Below are 17,894 nucleotides of genomic sequence, written 5' to 3' on the forward strand. Positions count from 1 at the left end.
TGCCACACCTGCAATTATCAGTGTTCTGTAATCTGAATGAGGAGGCTCCATCAATCAGAAGTTCAACGTGAAAGTTACTATGAGAGTCTGCTGACTTTGAGGGTTACTACTGCACTGTGTAGGATTTCAGGTCATCCTGGTATCTACAAGGTCCTATTGTCACTGTTTGTGTTATCTACTAGGTATTCTGCAGTCTTATGTTGTAACTGTTTGGGTGGAGAAGAGTGGGGAAATATGCATTGTGATTAAAAGGAAAAGAAGCAGGTATCTATTGCTTTCTGCACCAGTGCCATACAGCCTGTCAGTTTGTCCCCCAGCCAAAATGGCAGGGCTTCAAGAACAGACTTTACCTTCCAATAGTGCCCTGCTTCAAGTGTGACTGACAATGGAATTAATGGGGCACAGGCAGTGGGAAAGGGGTAACGTGAACTCATGTTTCATGTGCTGCACAATGCTCTTGCCTGCTGGTGCAGGGCTTTCTTAAGAGCAGTGGCAGCCACAAATCACCTGGCAGATGTTTGCACCTACACCTTTGTAAGCCACTTAGAAAGTGGCTCAGAAACATCTAAGAAGAACAGCTGAAACAATCAGGGGGCCAGCTTTAGGATACTTAACTCTGCATATGCCAGGAAGCTTGGTAAAGCAGTGAGCAAGATGTAGTCCTCAAGGCTGGCTCATTGTCTGCCAACTGGATAAAAGGGCACCAGTCTTCCCCAGCAAGTCTGTGGACTACCTTGGCCTGAGGACTTGCATTTAGTTATTTCCCCACAGCATGGACAAGTTGAAGGTCAGCTTGTGCCAACACAGCAGGTAAATCTCTAAAGAAGACCCTGAAATCACCAACATCAAACACCTGTGATGGCATATCTAAGAACTGTCCTACAGTAGGACATAGGTTAGAGCATGACTGAGCCCCCTGGATTTTTGATGTTTATGACTCTTTATAAGCATATGTTATATTTGACCTTATGATATTTTTTGCTTGACCGTTCAGAAAAAAACATCAAGCCAGCAGAGGCAATGAACATTTCTCCTTGAGCTGGGGGACTGTGCTGATGTGCAAACCAGAGAAAAACTGTAAAAAGAGGGCAACAATTGGTTGTTACTAATCAGATGCTATGAAAATGAAAAGTGATTTTCGCTAAAGAAAAGGCAACAGTGTAGGGAGGGAAATACATATTTTAAAGAAAAGGGGCTAAGAAAATGACAGCTCTCCATCCCCACATAAAGGAGAGAAGTAGATAATTGTCTTTTCCGAAAGACAGAACGTTGTTGGGTGCTAAACATGAACAACTGAAAGAAAAATGAATGAAGCTCCACCTTTCAGGGACCCTGCCATCAATGTTTTGTTCTCACGCCAAATTCCTGGACTATAAAAATCTGCCTATAAGCCAAGAAAAACACACTTCCCTGGAAGGATTTTCAAGTTACCGCTCCATGGCAAGATGGAAATAAAAAAAGGGAGGTCATTTTGGATCTTCTGCCTAATTTGGAGTTGTTGCAAGGGCAAAGAACCAGTTCAGATAGGTAAGAAAAAAAATCTAAGATTATTTGCTTGCATATTGATCTCCATAAGTGACAACTAGAGTTATCAAATGAAAACATATAACATATTCACAAGAGCTGTGGATGTGCCAGAAACTAACATTTTGCTTTTTCATCTTTTATTTAAGCCATGTAAGTTTTACTGGTGTTCTGTTGTTTTTTTTTTTGTTGTTTGTTTGTTTGTTTGTTTGTTTTGTTTTTGTTTTTTCCCACCACTGTGTAGTTTATCAATTGCTTTATGTCTTAAGCAACTCATGTTAGAAAGCAGACTCTCTGCATGCAGTTTGCATCAAAAAAAAAAAAAAGTGTCACCCTTTTTTACACATTATGCTGACACGCTTGTTCTATGAAAAATGTATGCAAAATATCTGCTAAGCGTGATTGACCAGTATGAAATACTGCATTAGGAGTAACCACTCTTCTGTGGTCTCTTGCGCCGTTACCTCCTGGTCTGGTTCTGAATGTCTTATGCTTTTCCTAATCACTTAATATACAAACAATTGATGTGACTGTTATTGCTGCACTAGTAATTCTAGAAATCAACTCCCAAGAAGAAACTAAACTTTCTAATTTTCCTTCATTGTGTAAAACTGTGCTAAATTACCCCATTCCACTTTCCTATTCCACTCACAGTGCTGCAAACACCTATGTAAATTACAATCCCTTTAAACAACTGTTTTTGTGAGAACACTTTGGCACTTGAGTTTCTGTTGAGTTTTTGGCACTTGAGTTTTCTTGTTTTTAACAAGATTAGATTTCTTTTCTGTGCTCCCCTGCTGTTTCTTAGGTATGAATATCTCATAACATTTTAGAGTTCACTGAGTATACTAATAACTGATTTTGATCTATGAAGGAAGTTGCCATGTTGTAATTCCTAAATGTGATGCATTAATAGTGCAAACAAATTTGCTCATTTTTGCTTACCATTCTTTCATATGGCCCAGAAGAGATGACAAAATCATAATGTAACAAGCATGTCTTATTTAATTCAAGGTGTAGCTTTCTTTGATTCATGTTGGCTTTATGGATCTCAGTGGTGTGAAAACTACTTTCTAAAGTGATGTCTTTAATGCACTTAAAGTATCTAGCAACACTATTGACAGAAGTACAACTCAGCTCCAAGACACAAGTTTGAGATGAAAAGTAAGTAGTTCTGAGCTGACTGCTGAAGTTGGTGGCAGCCTCAGCTGTGGCTACCATTTTGCTGAAAAGCCTGGTGGCCTCTGGAAAGATCTCCAGGACAAAACTCTTGTTTGTGTTAAGGGGTAGGAGTTCTAAGGCAGAAATAACATTTAGGCAGACAGGATGGGATTGCCCTCACTCCACTTTAGATATCTAGAATGTAGATTTATGTCTCTATCTAAGGAGGCACCTCTCAGCAACCTTTGTAGACAACAGAAACAGGCAGCCTTGAAGCAGGTTTCATCTCCCTCCTAGCTAGATATCTAAGATAGGGAAGCTAAGTCTCTTCTGCTTCATTCTGTTAACTTCAAAGGAGCCTAGGTTTGTCTGATCACATTGGAGGTTTCTCTGAAATGGATTTCTAAAGAAATTGCGATGAATCTCATTCCTAACAAGCTGGTATCTTCCAGGGGGTTTACATTTTTGCATTCAAAAAATCTCTAATATTTTTCAACAAAAACCTCATGCAAGGTGACTCATTAACCTCCCTCCTCTGAATCTTTCTTTAGTCCATGTCTCTACTGTTGGAAGGAGTGAATGTGCCACCTGGGGCAATTTCCACTTCCATACATTTGACCATGTTAAGTTCACTTTTCCTGGAACCTGCACGTACGTCTTTGCTTCTCACTGCAATGATAGCTACCAGGACTTTAACATTCAAATCAGGCGCAATGGCAAAAATAGTCACCTTATCTACTTCACGGTCACCATTGATGGGGTGATCCTGGAGGTGAAGGAGACTGGCATCACAGTGAATGGAAACCAGTAAGTAATGACTGTACGGCTGTTTTCTTGTGTTGTCATTTTATTGCTAGGTGTTAGCAATCAGTGGTCTGTCTAGAAAGGAGTCCCACCATGTGGAGGTGCAAACAGCTGCATACGATCTGTTCATAGCACGTTGAAGAGGGTATTGTGAAGAGTCCATCTTGTAGTGGTGGAGATGGCAAGAAGCATGTAAACTACACTTCCCAGAGTTCAACAGCAGTGCAGTAAGAAAAGGCAACGTGTATGTAACAAAACATAAGGTGTAGGTTTCCTTAATGTTGCTTGCATTTGGTGGGATTGAGGATGAAATCAACCCTTTATTGAACTGATTTTGTAGTAACTCAGTTTTTTTTTTTCTCAAAACGTTATTTCTGTGACACTAACCTTAGTGTTGTTGCTATTCAGAAACAGTTCATCCTTTTAGAAAAAGTTTGCTGTTTCCAGATAGATTAGTCTAGAAATGGCACTCCTTTGCAGATCACAGCTTGCATTGGGGTCTTCTATGCAAAGCCCAGAATTTTCAAAGGCATAATCCATGCCTTTAATTCCAGTGTGAAATAAACCTGAAAGCAAACTGCAAGCAGAAGGTTAAAAATACTCCATGAATAAACACTCATGTGCAATAGTAATGAAAGCTGTGTGTATTTATAAGGGCAAACTTCATGAGAAGTGCAGTGTCCTGCTCCCAGCATATAGGTATGAAGGGCTGAGGCAGGTTTTGTCTCTGAGAAAAAAACTCACAATCTTGTTGGAGAGAAAAATCACAAACATTATGGGCTGTCTTCTATTGATAGCCATCCATAAACAGCCAAATATACAATAACATAACCCAGATGTATCTCCTAAATCAAAGGGCAAGAAATCTTCCATCTTGAAACCATTTTCTGATTTATATATTTTGTTTGTTTGTTTGTTTGTTGGGGGGAGGGGGGAAGTTAGGAAAGTGAATAATAATAGCCTTAGTTAAATCAAAAATTAACATGTCTCTGAGTCACATCAATACATTGGAAGCAGAACAGACCAAAATGCATTTGTGACTTGAAAATACCAAAATCCTGGAGAGATTATGATAACCTGTGGTATCCTCAAATGGGGAGCAATATCCCAGTATTGTGATCTTGCTCCTTATAATGCTTTGAATTAGGACCTCAGTTCATGTAGACGAGCAGTGCTGCATTGGTATAGGTAGAGTGGTGAACTTGCTATTGACATGCTCATAACCAAAATACATTGTGTTGTGGATTAAGATTATTAGAATGCCACAGTGGACAAGGTGATAGACCTAAATTAATGCATTAATGAGGATGAAGGCTGACCTTGAAAAGAATATCTCCATGGCTTATATGCCTCCTTTTGACTCTAGATCTTCTCTTCTATATTTCTGAGAGGGTTTTATTTATTTATTTTCCAATGCTATCTGTTTTGTTCCCTCTAATTTCCAGGATACCCATGCCCTTCAGCTTGAAGAGCATCCTGATTGAGGACACCTGTGCTTACTTCCAAGTCACTTCCAAGCTGGGTCTAACACTCAAGTGGAACTGGGCTGACACTCTCCTAGTATGAACAGCCAGTTAGTTGTTTTTCTCTTGGTGAACCTCATCAATGATGAAAAGCAGAGCTGGATGCAGGCACCGTGTTGAATACTGAGGGGGGGCAGAGGGGGAAGGTATCACTGTGTCCATAAACTGGTGGGGACATACCACACTAGTTAATTGTTTCATGGGGCAGGGCAGTAGAGTTGCAACACCCAGGCCTCCCTAAGCAATTTTACGTGACAAAAGCTGCCACTGTTAACCCTGGAGATAGCATCTCTATAGTTATCTGCTTCCTGCATGGGGCGCTGGCAGATGCACAGCTAGTGCCCCCAGCTCTGACTTGCTAGTTACCATCTTTCTCAATTCACATCATGTGTGGGAAACTAATCGGTGTGGTCAGTGTAGACCTTGGCCTCTCTCATTCCAGGGCATTGCTATGGGGGAGTTTCCCTCTATACATTCACCCCAAAATACCTTCTGCTGTGGTAGTGTATTTACGCTTTTGGGTGTGAGCATTTATCCTCCATAATCAGGACTGAGATTAAATAAATAGAAGTTGTATGTCATGTTTAGTAGGCCAAAGAGACAGAAAGAGGGTAGAAGGTGAACACAGAGGGGAAAAAAGATAAGGAAGCAATCAAGTTGTAATTTAAATACTGATTTAATGAAGTATTTGCTTCCCCCTCCCTCTGTACTAGTCAATACCTGAAGTATTACAGGCATCACCTGTGCAGCAGACACAGTTTTAGGGTGACATGCCTGTAGAAAAGTACTGCCTTTTGTAAGTGGACCTGAGTCATGCCACTGCTACCCTCCAAGCAAGTAGGAATGATTAAGTGCAATAGTTCTATCTAGCAAGGCTGTAATGTGTTAACCTGGCTCTCTATTGCCTCTGTGTATGGGCAGAACAAGTTATGCTGGGCAGACCCACCCATAGCAATGTTATAAAGTTTTCCATTTAGCCTATGAACTAGAGGAAAAAAAAAAAAAAAAAAAAAAAAAAAAAGATACTGCTAAAAGCTGCCCGGAAGCTGATTTTTCACATCTTCCAGCATCAGGGCACAGTTAGCTGCCCGGTACTCTCTACTGGGAGACCCTGGTCCAAGGATTAGTCCAGTATTCAGAACACTGCAGTTAGCTGTTTAATAGGTAGGAATGTCAATTGTTGGAAAATCATCATCTCATCTGAATTCAGCTTGTCTGCCAGTAGGTTTTATGGCGGGTTTGTAACTGAAAAGGGGACTTCTGAAAACAGATAATAAGCATTTCTGCCAGTGTGCTTTTTTATAGTGAACCATCTGGTAATATGCTGCTGTTGGGAGAAAAAGCCTTTAAACTCTGTGTTTCCTCTCTGCTTTTGTTTCTTAGCTGGACCTGGAAGAAACATATAAAGAGAAAATATGTGGTCTCTGTGGGAACTATGATGGCAATAAGAAGAATGATCTGATTTTGGATGGTAGGCCATGAATGCAGTGTGTTCCACAGAGAACAGGAGTGTGTTAATATATGGCATGAAACTTGAATTTTGTTTCATCTAAGTGGGGTTACAGTTTTCCTGACAGACGCCCTGAAATACCCCAACGTTTCTATAGATGGGAGGTGCAACTTAAGAAGTTGTGGGATGATTTGGGATCCTCTGCTGCTTGGAAACTTGCAAATCTCTCAAACCTCATCAACGCAGTTTAATTGCCCAGTTGTCGGGTAGCAACATTGCCAGGTTTCCAACTGATAGTACCAAACTTTAAGGAACTTGTAGTCTCAAATGAGCCATGACTGCATTTTCTGTCCTTCCATTTTCATCATTTTACAGTTGGGTATCAAGTGTGATTAGTTTTGGCTCTGAATGAAATTAAAGTGCCATGGCTGACCCAGACAGGTTTCACTGAGCATCTTTACAGAAACCGTGGTGCCATCCACTGACACCTTCAAATATTGCACTGGGCTGGAAAGGCCAGCACAGCAAACAGATGAGGCCACCATCCTGCAGCATGGTGTGTGAGTGGAAAGAAAGCTGCATCCCAGGGTACTAAATGCAGGACTAAAGCCAAAATTGTAATACCATCCCTTCGTGTAATACCTAGACTTTTTAGGTCACCAGAAAAATACTGTCATCTACCTCACCCCTTCAAAAAGAACTGTGAGATTTGATTAAATATACCAGTCGTAGTGGTAGATCTGGAGCTCATTGTCGTACTTGATATTAAGCTTTTTGGGCACACCTTAGTCATGTTTCATCCCTTTACTTCACAGCTGCAATCTGTAAAACCTAGAGCCAGTTCAAAATTTTCTGAGGTAACTGTTTTCTGTTGCAAAGCGTTGCTCTAAGAAAAGCAAGGCTCTTCCTTTATGCTTCTGGTTCCACTGGAACCAATATCCACTGGAATCCAGTATTTCTGGTTGAAATATTTATATTTCAAACTTCTGTTTGTCAGAAAAGACAGATCTAGGATCTATCTGGTAATGCCTTGGTCAAGTGTACCCCTATAACTAGTGTAATACATATATTGTGTGCCTGTCTTCCAATCTTGTCTATCCTTTGAAAAGTAGTAAGTTCGCAGATGATTATGAGCATATGCACCTAAGCCTGCACTTTCGGATGTGATTGTAGAATGAAAACTAAACTGTATGGCAATTACACATGCAAATACAGAATTCTGTAAGTCCAAATGCACCCATAAAAACTGAACTCTGAAAGTTATGACATGCAAGAGAAAGGTCAATAATCTCATGTGATTATTACTGCCCAGACTGCCAGCAGTTCTTGATACAAGCATGCCAAATTCCTGATTCTAGCCCAGCAGATATTATGCCAGGCTGTTATTTTTTATATTATGATTGCTGTGGTTAAGCTGAGGCATTCAGGAAAGACCATACTTTGGGCCTTACAGCCCAAAAATGAAGTGCATATTTATAGCAAAATGGCTGATCTAAATGATTGCAGGCAGTCACTCAGATGCACCTGGGGATTTTGCAGGATATCAAATGCACCCAAGGCAGTTTGGGAACTTTCACAAAGTTGAGGATCCATCTGAAAAGTGCGCTGATGTGAGTCCAGATGACCACACTGGAAGGCATCCTAGGAGGGAAGATGATAGATGCAGTAAATATGTAAGTATGTGTGGCTAAGGAGTATAAACCCTCCTGAACTGCAGTCCTGGAGTGACTGTATGAAACAAGGGCTATTTACAGAGCATGCAGTGAACTGATTTTGTCAGGAGTCTGCCATGAATCTTGGCAAAATGTTATTGTATAGTTGAAGGAATATCCTATTTGTAATGTTAATGAAAGAGATCGTGGGAAAATACACAATTTTATGATAGCTTCCAGTCCAAGAAAAAGACATAACAGAAGATCAGACCTGTGTGGCCTCTGGAGTTCCATGAACTTGTGTCATTAGGATGCACATCCAAAAACCTGAAAGTTGGTAAAATGTCAATTATTTCTTTTCTTTTCTTCTTCCTCTTTTTTTTTTTTTTTTTTTTTTTTTTTTTTTTTTTTTTTCCCTCAGAAAAAAATGTGCAAGAAACTTCTCTCCCATTTTGGAAACTGCCCCAAAGTGGTTGCTTTTGATGATTATGTAGCTACCTGCACTGAGGATATGTGCAGCTGCGTGGTTAATTCTTCTCACACTGATTTGGTTTCCAGCTGCATATGCAGCACTTTAAACCAATACTCTCGGGACTGTGTCCTCAGCAAGGGAGACCCAGGGAAATGGAGAACTAAGGAACTTTGCTGTAAGTAACTACTCCTCTGGAGATCTCTTTCAGGTTAGACATATATGTACAAACCCTGAACCCAGCAGAGCAAAGATAGGAACTCTGTTAACTATAGTGAATTAATCTGTAGAAGTACTTTTGACAGAAACATTGTTAATGGAAAAGCTAGAAATTTAACTTGATTTTACTTCTTAATTAGAACTTATATTAGGATATCTTCCCCCTCCTTATGGCTTTTTTTTTTTTTTCCAGTTATTGTTTGAATTTTACCATGCACAGTTAATTTATAATTAACCTTGTTTTAAATTTTGATGTCTAGTCCAAAGAAGTCACTGAGAAGTTTAACACGTTTGTTCTTAAATGGTCCTCTGCTTAAATGGTCCTCAACTCAGTAGCTGCAGGTACTGGCCAGGAAATCACCGTAAATTTAGGGGGAAGGCTACTGGTAGTTCTTCCAAACAGCTGTTGTGAATCGGGATAGAAGACTAATGCCAGAATGACTGATGTTTGAGGCAAAAATAAGTTATTACAATATGATAGAGAATTCCCCAACCAAGATATGGGGGAAAGGAGGAAGGAGTTGGGCAGTAATGCAAATATTTTAGAGCACTTATAACAGTAACATACCACGTTTTCATTTGGTCTTGCAGATCAGGAATGCCCAAACAACATGGAATACATGGAATGTGGAAATTCCTGTGCAGATACTTGTGCTGACCCAGAAAGAAGCAAGATTTGCAAAACCCCATGTACAGATGGCTGTTTCTGTCCTCCTGGTAAATCATCTGCTTCTTCCAATTGGTCACACACATCAAGGGACAAAGAGGGATATTGTTCCTTTTCAGTTAGTGGCAATTTTTTTTCTTTATGATTTTACACTAAAAGCAGTGAACAAACTGTTTCTTCTAGCATAATTAAGCAACTTCCATCTTGGAAGAGTCAGATCTCTAAAGATCCAAGATCATAACACTGAAGAAGGGGAGAGAAATAATGTTTTCCTAAAGACTAGGCAGAAAAGAAAAACAAAAGTACAGATGTAGAAAAGGGAAAGAGGTTCTCTAGACAGTAGAAATGCAGCTGAGGATGTCTGGTGAGATACCTCCCAATTACAATGTAGGTGTATATCTAGCCTATGGGATGATAGCTATGACTGTAGGTTAAGTCACATGTAAAATAAATGCGTAGGCAGGTACATGCTTGAGCAATTTTGCACATGCAGAATTTGAGTTCTGATTTGCTAGATGCACTATTAGAAATGGATGAAAACTAGCTCATATGCTTACAGTCTGGCATTTGACAATCCTGCTCAAGGTGTAGGATTATGGTAACATGCAGAGATACTCTTTTGTTTTTGTATTGCTGTGTTGCTTTTATTTGAGGTCTAGTAAAAAATGCTTCTCATCAATTAACACCTGAGAGAGCCTGGTGTGTTGTTTTCATTAAAATATACCCCAATCGTTCACAGAAATGCTGAATCCTCCAGAGTTGTTTTTTTTGTTTGTTTGTTTGTTTGTTTTTTTTGCTTATTCTGATCTTCCTTCATAGTGTTTCCCAGACTCACCTGAGGAATATTAACTAGCCAATATGTCTGAACAGGAACCATCCTTGATGACCTCGGTGGCAAAAAATGTGTCCCCAGAAACAGCTGCCCCTGTATGTTTCAAGGCAAAGTCTACCCATCTGGAGGGACTTACTCTACTCCTTGCCAAAACTGGTACTGTTATGAACTTGATTGCAGTAACAAGGAAGAGGCAATTATTGCAAAGCATTGATGACTTTCATTCTGTTCCTTTCTCCTTTTTGCTGTTCCTAATGTCTTAAGGAATTATGACACCAATACAAAAACTGAGATCTGAATTGCAACAGCCTTCAGAAAAACTTTGAGACAGCCCTCAACCTCACATAGCTATCACCTTACCTTAGAATTGCCAGCAAGTATTGAGCCTAAGTTACTATAATGCAGAAAAATTAGATGCTTTGCTGGTTAGTTTAAAAGCATTGGCCACTGAAGTGGAGCAGAGGGTCGTACCATGTTAATGAGTAATTTTCAAGCTATCTCTAGATCTATAAAGGGTTGTTCCAAGGCTTGGATCTCAAAACTCATGATCCTTGAGAATTATTTGGTTTTGAGCAAAACTTGTACCTTGAACCCATTTCTACTCTGCAATAGTGAAATGTGATAAGACCTTGGGTATGTTCTTTTCAGAAGAGATATTTCTTACTCTGATATCTATCCAGTAAATGAACAATTCTATGTATTTTTGTGTTTCTGAAATACAGTACATTTTCTTAACCTTAGGAATAACCTTTTCTGTAGGGAGAGTGGATTACACTGTGGTGCATGTTTGGGTAGAGCAGATATTCTGCAAACCCCTTTGGATCAAGTATTTTCTACGTTGTCCTCAAATACAGGAAATACTCTTCAAAACCTGCAGTTTTGAGGAAATGACCTTGATGGGCTTTGGGTGATTCCCATATAGCAACATCCTTGTTTACTCTTCAGAAAGCCCAAGCTGACGTGGCCTGGCTGTTCTCCCCTTGTGTTCACAACTCTAAGAACTGACAAAGCTCATTAACTCAGGTCCTCCACAGTAAGCTGCTGAGAAGTCACATCAGCAACTCGCTGAATGGTTGCATCAATAACATAAAATGTTGCAAGATCCTGCTCAAAGAGATTCTTCATTTTAAAACGTTAAGTAACTAATTCAGGACCTGGAATATTTCTTGACCAACTCAGTGTCTCTGAGGGATTTAGTTTAAAGCTGAGTGCAGCTAACTCCAATCAATAGGCATTTAACTTTTATACTCTAAGGGCATAGTACAGAATCTTCCTCCTGCTTGGATTTAATAAGCAGATGAATAGCAAACAGCTAATAAGACAGAGGGTCCGATCAGATACAGATCTCAGTCTTTGCTCCTTTAAAGTATATTTATTCTAATTACTCCTTTTTTGGATTTTGTATAGTACTTGCAAAGGAGGCCACTGGAGCTGCGTCTCTCTGCCATGTTCTGGAAGTTGCAATATAGATGGAGGATTCCATATAACTACGTTTGATAATAAGAGGTTCAATTTTCATGGTAACTGCCATTATGTCTTAGCTAAGGTATGAACAATCTCCCATTTCACTCCTGAATCTCTAGACAAGCATGAAGCATTAAGCTGTGCTGGAGCTTGATATAGCTTCATTTGATTAAATGACCTCAATCCAACAAAGCACTTCAACACATGCTTAATCTTAAATCACGTAATTTTTTCCATTTGCAATGGACTGCAAGTCAACTGTGATGTTAAGCATCAAGCTTTTGCAACTTCAACACAGTTTTACATCTTATTTTTTTAGTGAATTCATTTTCTTGTTCGATTTATTAGTGTAGATTAAAGCATTCTTCTGAAGCTTTCTTCATGTGACTGTCAAATGTAAGTGGATGAGACGATTACTTCACAAAGATTGACTGCCATGTGACTGCAAATACATGATCTGCACAGGTTGATTGCAAAAAAAATGAGGGGAAAGGCAGTGATCATTCTTGGTTTTGGCAATGAAATAAAACTGCAGTTAGAGATTATATGCACCACTTCTTTCATTATTACATTTTAGCCTTTCAGAGACATGTTTTTTCCCTTCTAGCTCCCTTCCTATAGCATGCTAACGGTATCTGCACATTCCTTTCACTTCTTTTCAGAACACTGATGACACATTTGTGGTGATTGGAGAGATCGTTCAGTGTGGGACATCAAAGACAATGACTTGCTTAAAGAATGTAATAGTCACACTAGGAAGAACTGTAAGTAACTTACCTTAGCTAATGACACACAATCTGTCACTTTTATTTAGGTTCAAACATGGGGTTTCTCTAATACTGTGGACTCACTTGGATCAGTTGCAGTCCTGACACTGCAGGATTAATATCAGCAGATGATATCGTGCATGTATTTATTAGTTTTGTTCTACAAGAGTTATTTACTTTCCACTCCTTTTGGATTCTGTTCTCTTCATTTTATTTAGAAGCAGATGGTTCAAAATTATCTTTGTTGGCTTCCTGTCTTTTCTGTGACTTTAAAGTTTTTAATTTCTTTATTTCTGATAGATGTACATGTATGTTTCTGTAAGACTCTTGTATTTTTATAGCAGCTTTGAGTCCTGAGGTTTTCCCTGATGCAATGAGTGAAGTAGTAGAATTTTCCAAATGAAGGCCTGAGATTTCTCCTACTGAATATTATGCCATGATTCAAACTGAATTCAATGGAAACAGACTTAGAATAAACCTGTGTATATTTAGGAGTCCAAAAATAGTATCCCTAAGGCCTGGATTTATTATGTCTAAATGATATTTAATTAGTGTAGTCCTAGCCGAGTTAAGAGACTCAGCATCTTAACCTCCTTCTGTAGTCAGCAAAGGAAGATAGGGATCTTCAAAGGACAAGTCAGTCCACCTAATACATGAGGCGGCTTCTGGAGGTGTCTCTGCCCATGGGAGGAGTCATGTGTATGTCTATGAGCGATAGAGCCATGTCTCTATGAGGGAGTTTGAGTCAGGTAGTTCTCATTTTGCGTATGTTACATTTTCAGTGAGATGGATCTGAACCTACATGAAACATCTTGAGTGTAGTTCTCCAAAAGATAACTAACCTCTTTAAGTAAGCAAGAGGACTTAGTCAAGGTTGTTGTCTATGGAGATGTTTTTTTGGTTTGTTACGGAGTACAGATTTGTTCTGTGGCACTGTATGGTATCCAGACACTGAGTTATATTGAACTCATGTTCTGAAGACATAACTTGTTAATGTTTATGGAAATTTGTGAGGTTGTGTTGTCTGTCTTGTGCCATATGCATTCATTACTATGGGCTTTTTGCTTTTTCCCTGCAGACAATAAAAATATGTTCCTGTGGAAATATCTACATGAACAATTTCATTGTGAAGCTGCCAGTAAGCAAAGGTAAATGTCTTCTTCACATCGTTCTCAGACTAGCCTGCATCTATTTAAAGACAGATTCCTGCTCCTTTCTCTGAAGAGCCAGACCCTGTCCCTTGTCAGATCCCTTTGACCTAGGTGGATACAAGGTCTGGGAGTCTCTGGGGATTCCAGTGTGCACACAATGCAGTGGTAAAAGGGAATTCCTGTTTACTGAGCTTTATAAAGATTTGCAGGTACATACATACATTTTCATTTCTCTTTTTTTTTTTTTCCTTTTTAGATGGCATCACCATCTTCAGACCTTCTACATTTTTTATCAAAATCTTGAGCTCAGTTGGAGTACAGATTCGAGTGCAAATGAAACCTGTGATGCAGCTCTCCATAATGGTTGATCATTCTTATCAGAATCGCACATCTGGTAGGACATATCACATTCTTTCAGTTTGCTCTTAGACAAGCAGCTACAACTTGATTTATCAGTTTAAGCGAATAAATTATTTCATTTTATATTGGCTTTGGTGTGTTAGAACCTTTGATTAAATCTATAGCCTTCCTGGAACAAAGGATTGGCCAAAGCCTTCAATTTGCTGCAGAAAGTAAGATAAGCTATGTGATATTCAGTGTGTGCAGATCTTTTAGACTCTATCTGTAAAAGCAGACCATCATCAGAGACTTATGAGATACAAGTTATGATCTTGGTTTTGTCACCTATCTTCCATTAGCATCACTTAAGCTTTTTGTGCTACTGTTTCCTATCTACGTATTGGGATAATATCCCATCTCTCCAATTCATTTTGTTTTGCTTTTGTCATTACCTCTGATTATAAATTTTGGGGAAAGGAACTCTCGTTCTGATGGTGTTTAATGAAGCACATTTAAGCAGCCTCCAATCTCTGTGCTATCACTAAGTACTACTGAAAGGCAGAAAATAATAATTATGGACTAAAGACAGTAAGTATACTGTCTGATTTGTGGGAACTTCAGAAAAATGAGCTACTTTCAGGCAAGTACCTTTATAGAGCTAAGGGTATTTATCTTGGAGTCATTCCTTTTTCCACTCATGTGATTTTTTTTTTTTTTCTTCCCTGCCACCCACTCAAGGTCTTTGTGGCAATTTCAATAACATCCAGACTGATGATTTCAGAACAGCCACTGGAGCTGTGGAAGATTCAGCTTCTGCTTTCGGTAACTCTTGGAAAACTAGAGCCAGCTGTTTTGATGTTGAGGACAGCTTTGAAGATCCTTGTTCAAACAGTGTGGATAAAGGTAGCAGGCTTTTCATTCATGGATTATCAGTGCTAAACAATTTTCCCATGATAAATAACTGAAAAAGCTTTAGAAAGCTCGTAGACATCAAACACTACTGCCTTTGAGATTATTATGAGAGTGAACACATTGTTTTTTTGCAAGTCGCTAAGGTGGCAGCTTTGCTCTTTTTTTAAAAAAGACACACTTCTGCAGAGAGAGCCAACACCTTATTTGGTGGCTTGAAAAGCACACGTGACATCAATGAGAACGATTTAGGTTTAAGGCAGAGCATAATTGGTTGTCAGTATCTGGGCCAGATCTTCATCCCATCTAGGTTGTTACAGCTGTGCTGAAGTCAATAGGAATAAGTTGTCAAAACTACTGACTTCAGTAGGCACTTCTGTACTAGGTGCCCTGTCCAGCTTCTCATTTTGACTGGGTTTGACTATATAGAAGATTTAGAGGGTAGTCTCCTAGGTATTACCATAATAAACCATAATAAAAGCCCACTAAATATTATATGCTTTGTGTTATTGCTTGACTATATTTCATAATGAACTATGAAAATGGAGATTTTTTTCTGATGTTCTGCAAATCCAGTCAGAGTAACAGTGTTACTACTTGGAAGGAGGAAACTTTTCTTTCAGGAAGATGACAGTTTACCCATCCAATTATGCTTATCACCATGTTTTTGCCCACTATTTCCTTCCATCATCATTTGAACACTTCCGGATATTCTAGGTCTGTGTGATACCTGATAAGAATATTAATTCACATAGTGGTGTGATTTAAGTGACTGTGGGCACTATTTTTTTTCCATTCAGAAAAATTTGCCGAACACTGGTGTGCTCTTCTGTCTAATACCAGCAGTGTGTTTGCTGCCTGCCATTCTGTTGTAGACCCTGCTGCGTACATCAAGGTAAGGCACTGGTCTAAATCAGGGGCTTATTCTTGTCCAGAGGTTGATCCTGCCACGAAGGAGGTCTAGTCTTCAGGAGTGAAATAGGTTTTAGTAATGCCAGTTTGGAAATAGATTCAGTGATGCTGATGAGAAAAATAACAAAACGAGAGTTTATGCAAGATATGGTGGGACTTTTTGCTTGCTATTTGCTTGCTTGAAATATTAGGTGACTTGTTTTCCATGAGCATCCCTGCTGTCACTGACAGTTCCATTGCATGATCCAGAAGCAAAATGGGCAAAATAGGGTTCGCTGTTTTTGAAAACTGTTCAGTCTTTAAAAAGCTAAATCAGTGTTTCTGTTGGGAGTCAAACTGAGAGGTTTCATACTTCATGGATTCCGTCTGATTTACTTCTAAAGTCACATCTAGTGGGAGAACATACATGGTTTATAACCCATTTATTACTAAGGAGACATTTTGCTCTTTGTATTTAGAATGCATGAAGCCGCCCACAAGTACTCTTGGCGTTCAGCTGTATAATGTTGTTGATGAAGTTGACTGAGCAAGCAAGTTACTGCATTTCTGTGAATAGTAAAGTAGGTTCTGCAAAAACTGCAGAAAGTTCAAGTAGGGTCTGTATGAGATACAACTTACTGAGAAAATATTTGACCCTGAAATTTTGCATGAAATTTAATGTGTTTCAGGTGCATTTAAAATTGTGGCTTATCTTTTGTGCCACCCAAGTTTTCCTTTAAAAATGTCTGCTTTAAAATTCATGTTAACTACATGTAAAATAGGAATTTAATTCACAACTGAAGAAAAGTAATAACCTTTTTTTATTATTATTTAATTTTCTATGGATATATTTGTTACTCCTGCTGATCTTATAGGGCTTTAAACCATGATTAGTGGAAGTACTTTCCACAACACCAGTGATGGCAGAACAAAGTGCCATCTATGCAGTATGACCATATTGCTGTTGAGTGGCTGGCTGTATCTGGGTGCTGCCCAGACACCCAATTAAAAGAACTTGAGCTTTACATGCCCTTTATCCCTATTAGTACTATTTCTTTAGACATCAATACATATGATTCACTGCTAAATCATCTTCTCTTATGTACCTGTCATTTAGTAGGCTGCATCTTACCTGAACACTAGACAGGGACACAAATACCAGTCATCGCTGTGTAGTACTTTCAGTTCTGTATATTTTCAGATACTGTTTTTTGACATGTCCTAAAGTGTGCATCATCATGGGAGTCTGGTATATACATTTGTTAGTGCATTAATGAGCTATAGGTGCCATCATCACTCTTATTATTCATCTTTTATGAGTGCCAGACATACCATCATTGAAGTTACATAGCTGTAATGTATTTCCTGTTTCTCCAATTTGCATAGCATTTCATTACTATACATTTTATTGTAGAGATGTTTCAAATTAAACTTCATTGGTAGTAATACTTTTCAGAAAGTATTAGTTGAATACTTTTTGAATTGCTGAATGTTTCCTTGTTTTGTGAGCCAGGCATTATTGCACCCGTGCCTTTATCTGTCCCCTAGAAATGCATGTATGACACCTGTAATGCTGAGAAGAGTGAAGTTGCACTGTGTAGTGTGCTCTCTACCTACTCCAGAGATTGTGCTGTGGCTGGCATGTCCCTGAAGGGCTGGAGACAGGGTATCTGTGGTAAGCATCCTATAGCATCTTGGGTAGGGATCCGGGGAGTAGCTTCAGGGGACTGCACTCTGTGTCATCCCAAGGCTTTTGAGCTCAGTCAAGGCTGTAGATCTTTGAAAAATAGAAAAAGCATATGCTCTATAAAAAAAACCTCTGCCTGCTAAAATCAGCTCGTGTCCACTTCATGAAAAGGCTCTTAGGAAACATGCTCCTTGTGTGAATTCAGAGCACAAAGAAAAGGAGTGTAAGGTGTATTAATCAAATCACAACACCTAGTTGCAGTTATGTTAATTTTGAAATTTTGGGCCTCCGTATGTATGTAAATTCTGAAAGATTCTCAACAGTTCTGCTCAGCCCTTCTGTCTCAGACATTGGCCATACACTGGGCATTATTCTAATTAATTGC

At 39.1% G+C, this 17,894-nt stretch overlaps 1 protein-coding gene across 1 annotated transcript in view; it reads left to right on the forward strand.

Moving 5' to 3' along the window:
* Window positions 1-1,445: 1,445 nt before the first annotated feature.
* LOC311209584 (mucin-5B) overlaps window positions 1,446-17,894 on the forward strand; it is a gene marked incomplete at both ends in the record, with an annotated part of 43,058 nt that continues 26,609 nt past the window's right edge. Inside the window, 15 exons of the mRNA XM_084287011.1 lie at window positions 1,446-1,527; window positions 3,237-3,492; window positions 4,935-5,049; window positions 6,396-6,483; window positions 8,002-8,135; window positions 8,536-8,761; window positions 9,394-9,519; window positions 10,340-10,457; window positions 11,709-11,847; window positions 12,428-12,529; window positions 13,611-13,680; window positions 13,940-14,077; window positions 14,761-14,925; window positions 15,732-15,826; window positions 17,371-17,497. Coding sequence (XP_084143137.1) covers window positions 1,446-1,527; window positions 3,237-3,492; window positions 4,935-5,049; window positions 6,396-6,483; window positions 8,002-8,135; window positions 8,536-8,761; window positions 9,394-9,519; window positions 10,340-10,457; window positions 11,709-11,847; window positions 12,428-12,529; window positions 13,611-13,680; window positions 13,940-14,077; window positions 14,761-14,925; window positions 15,732-15,826; window positions 17,371-17,497 — 1,981 coding nt within the window. The remainder of the gene's footprint in view (window positions 1,528-3,236; window positions 3,493-4,934; window positions 5,050-6,395; window positions 6,484-8,001; window positions 8,136-8,535; window positions 8,762-9,393; window positions 9,520-10,339; window positions 10,458-11,708; window positions 11,848-12,427; window positions 12,530-13,610; window positions 13,681-13,939; window positions 14,078-14,760; window positions 14,926-15,731; window positions 15,827-17,370; window positions 17,498-17,894) is intronic.

Source organism: Netta rufina (genome assembly GCF_964035555.1).
Source record: "Netta rufina genome assembly, chromosome: 5".
Classification (NCBI taxonomy): domain Eukaryota; kingdom Metazoa; phylum Chordata; class Aves; order Anseriformes; family Anatidae; genus Netta; species Netta rufina.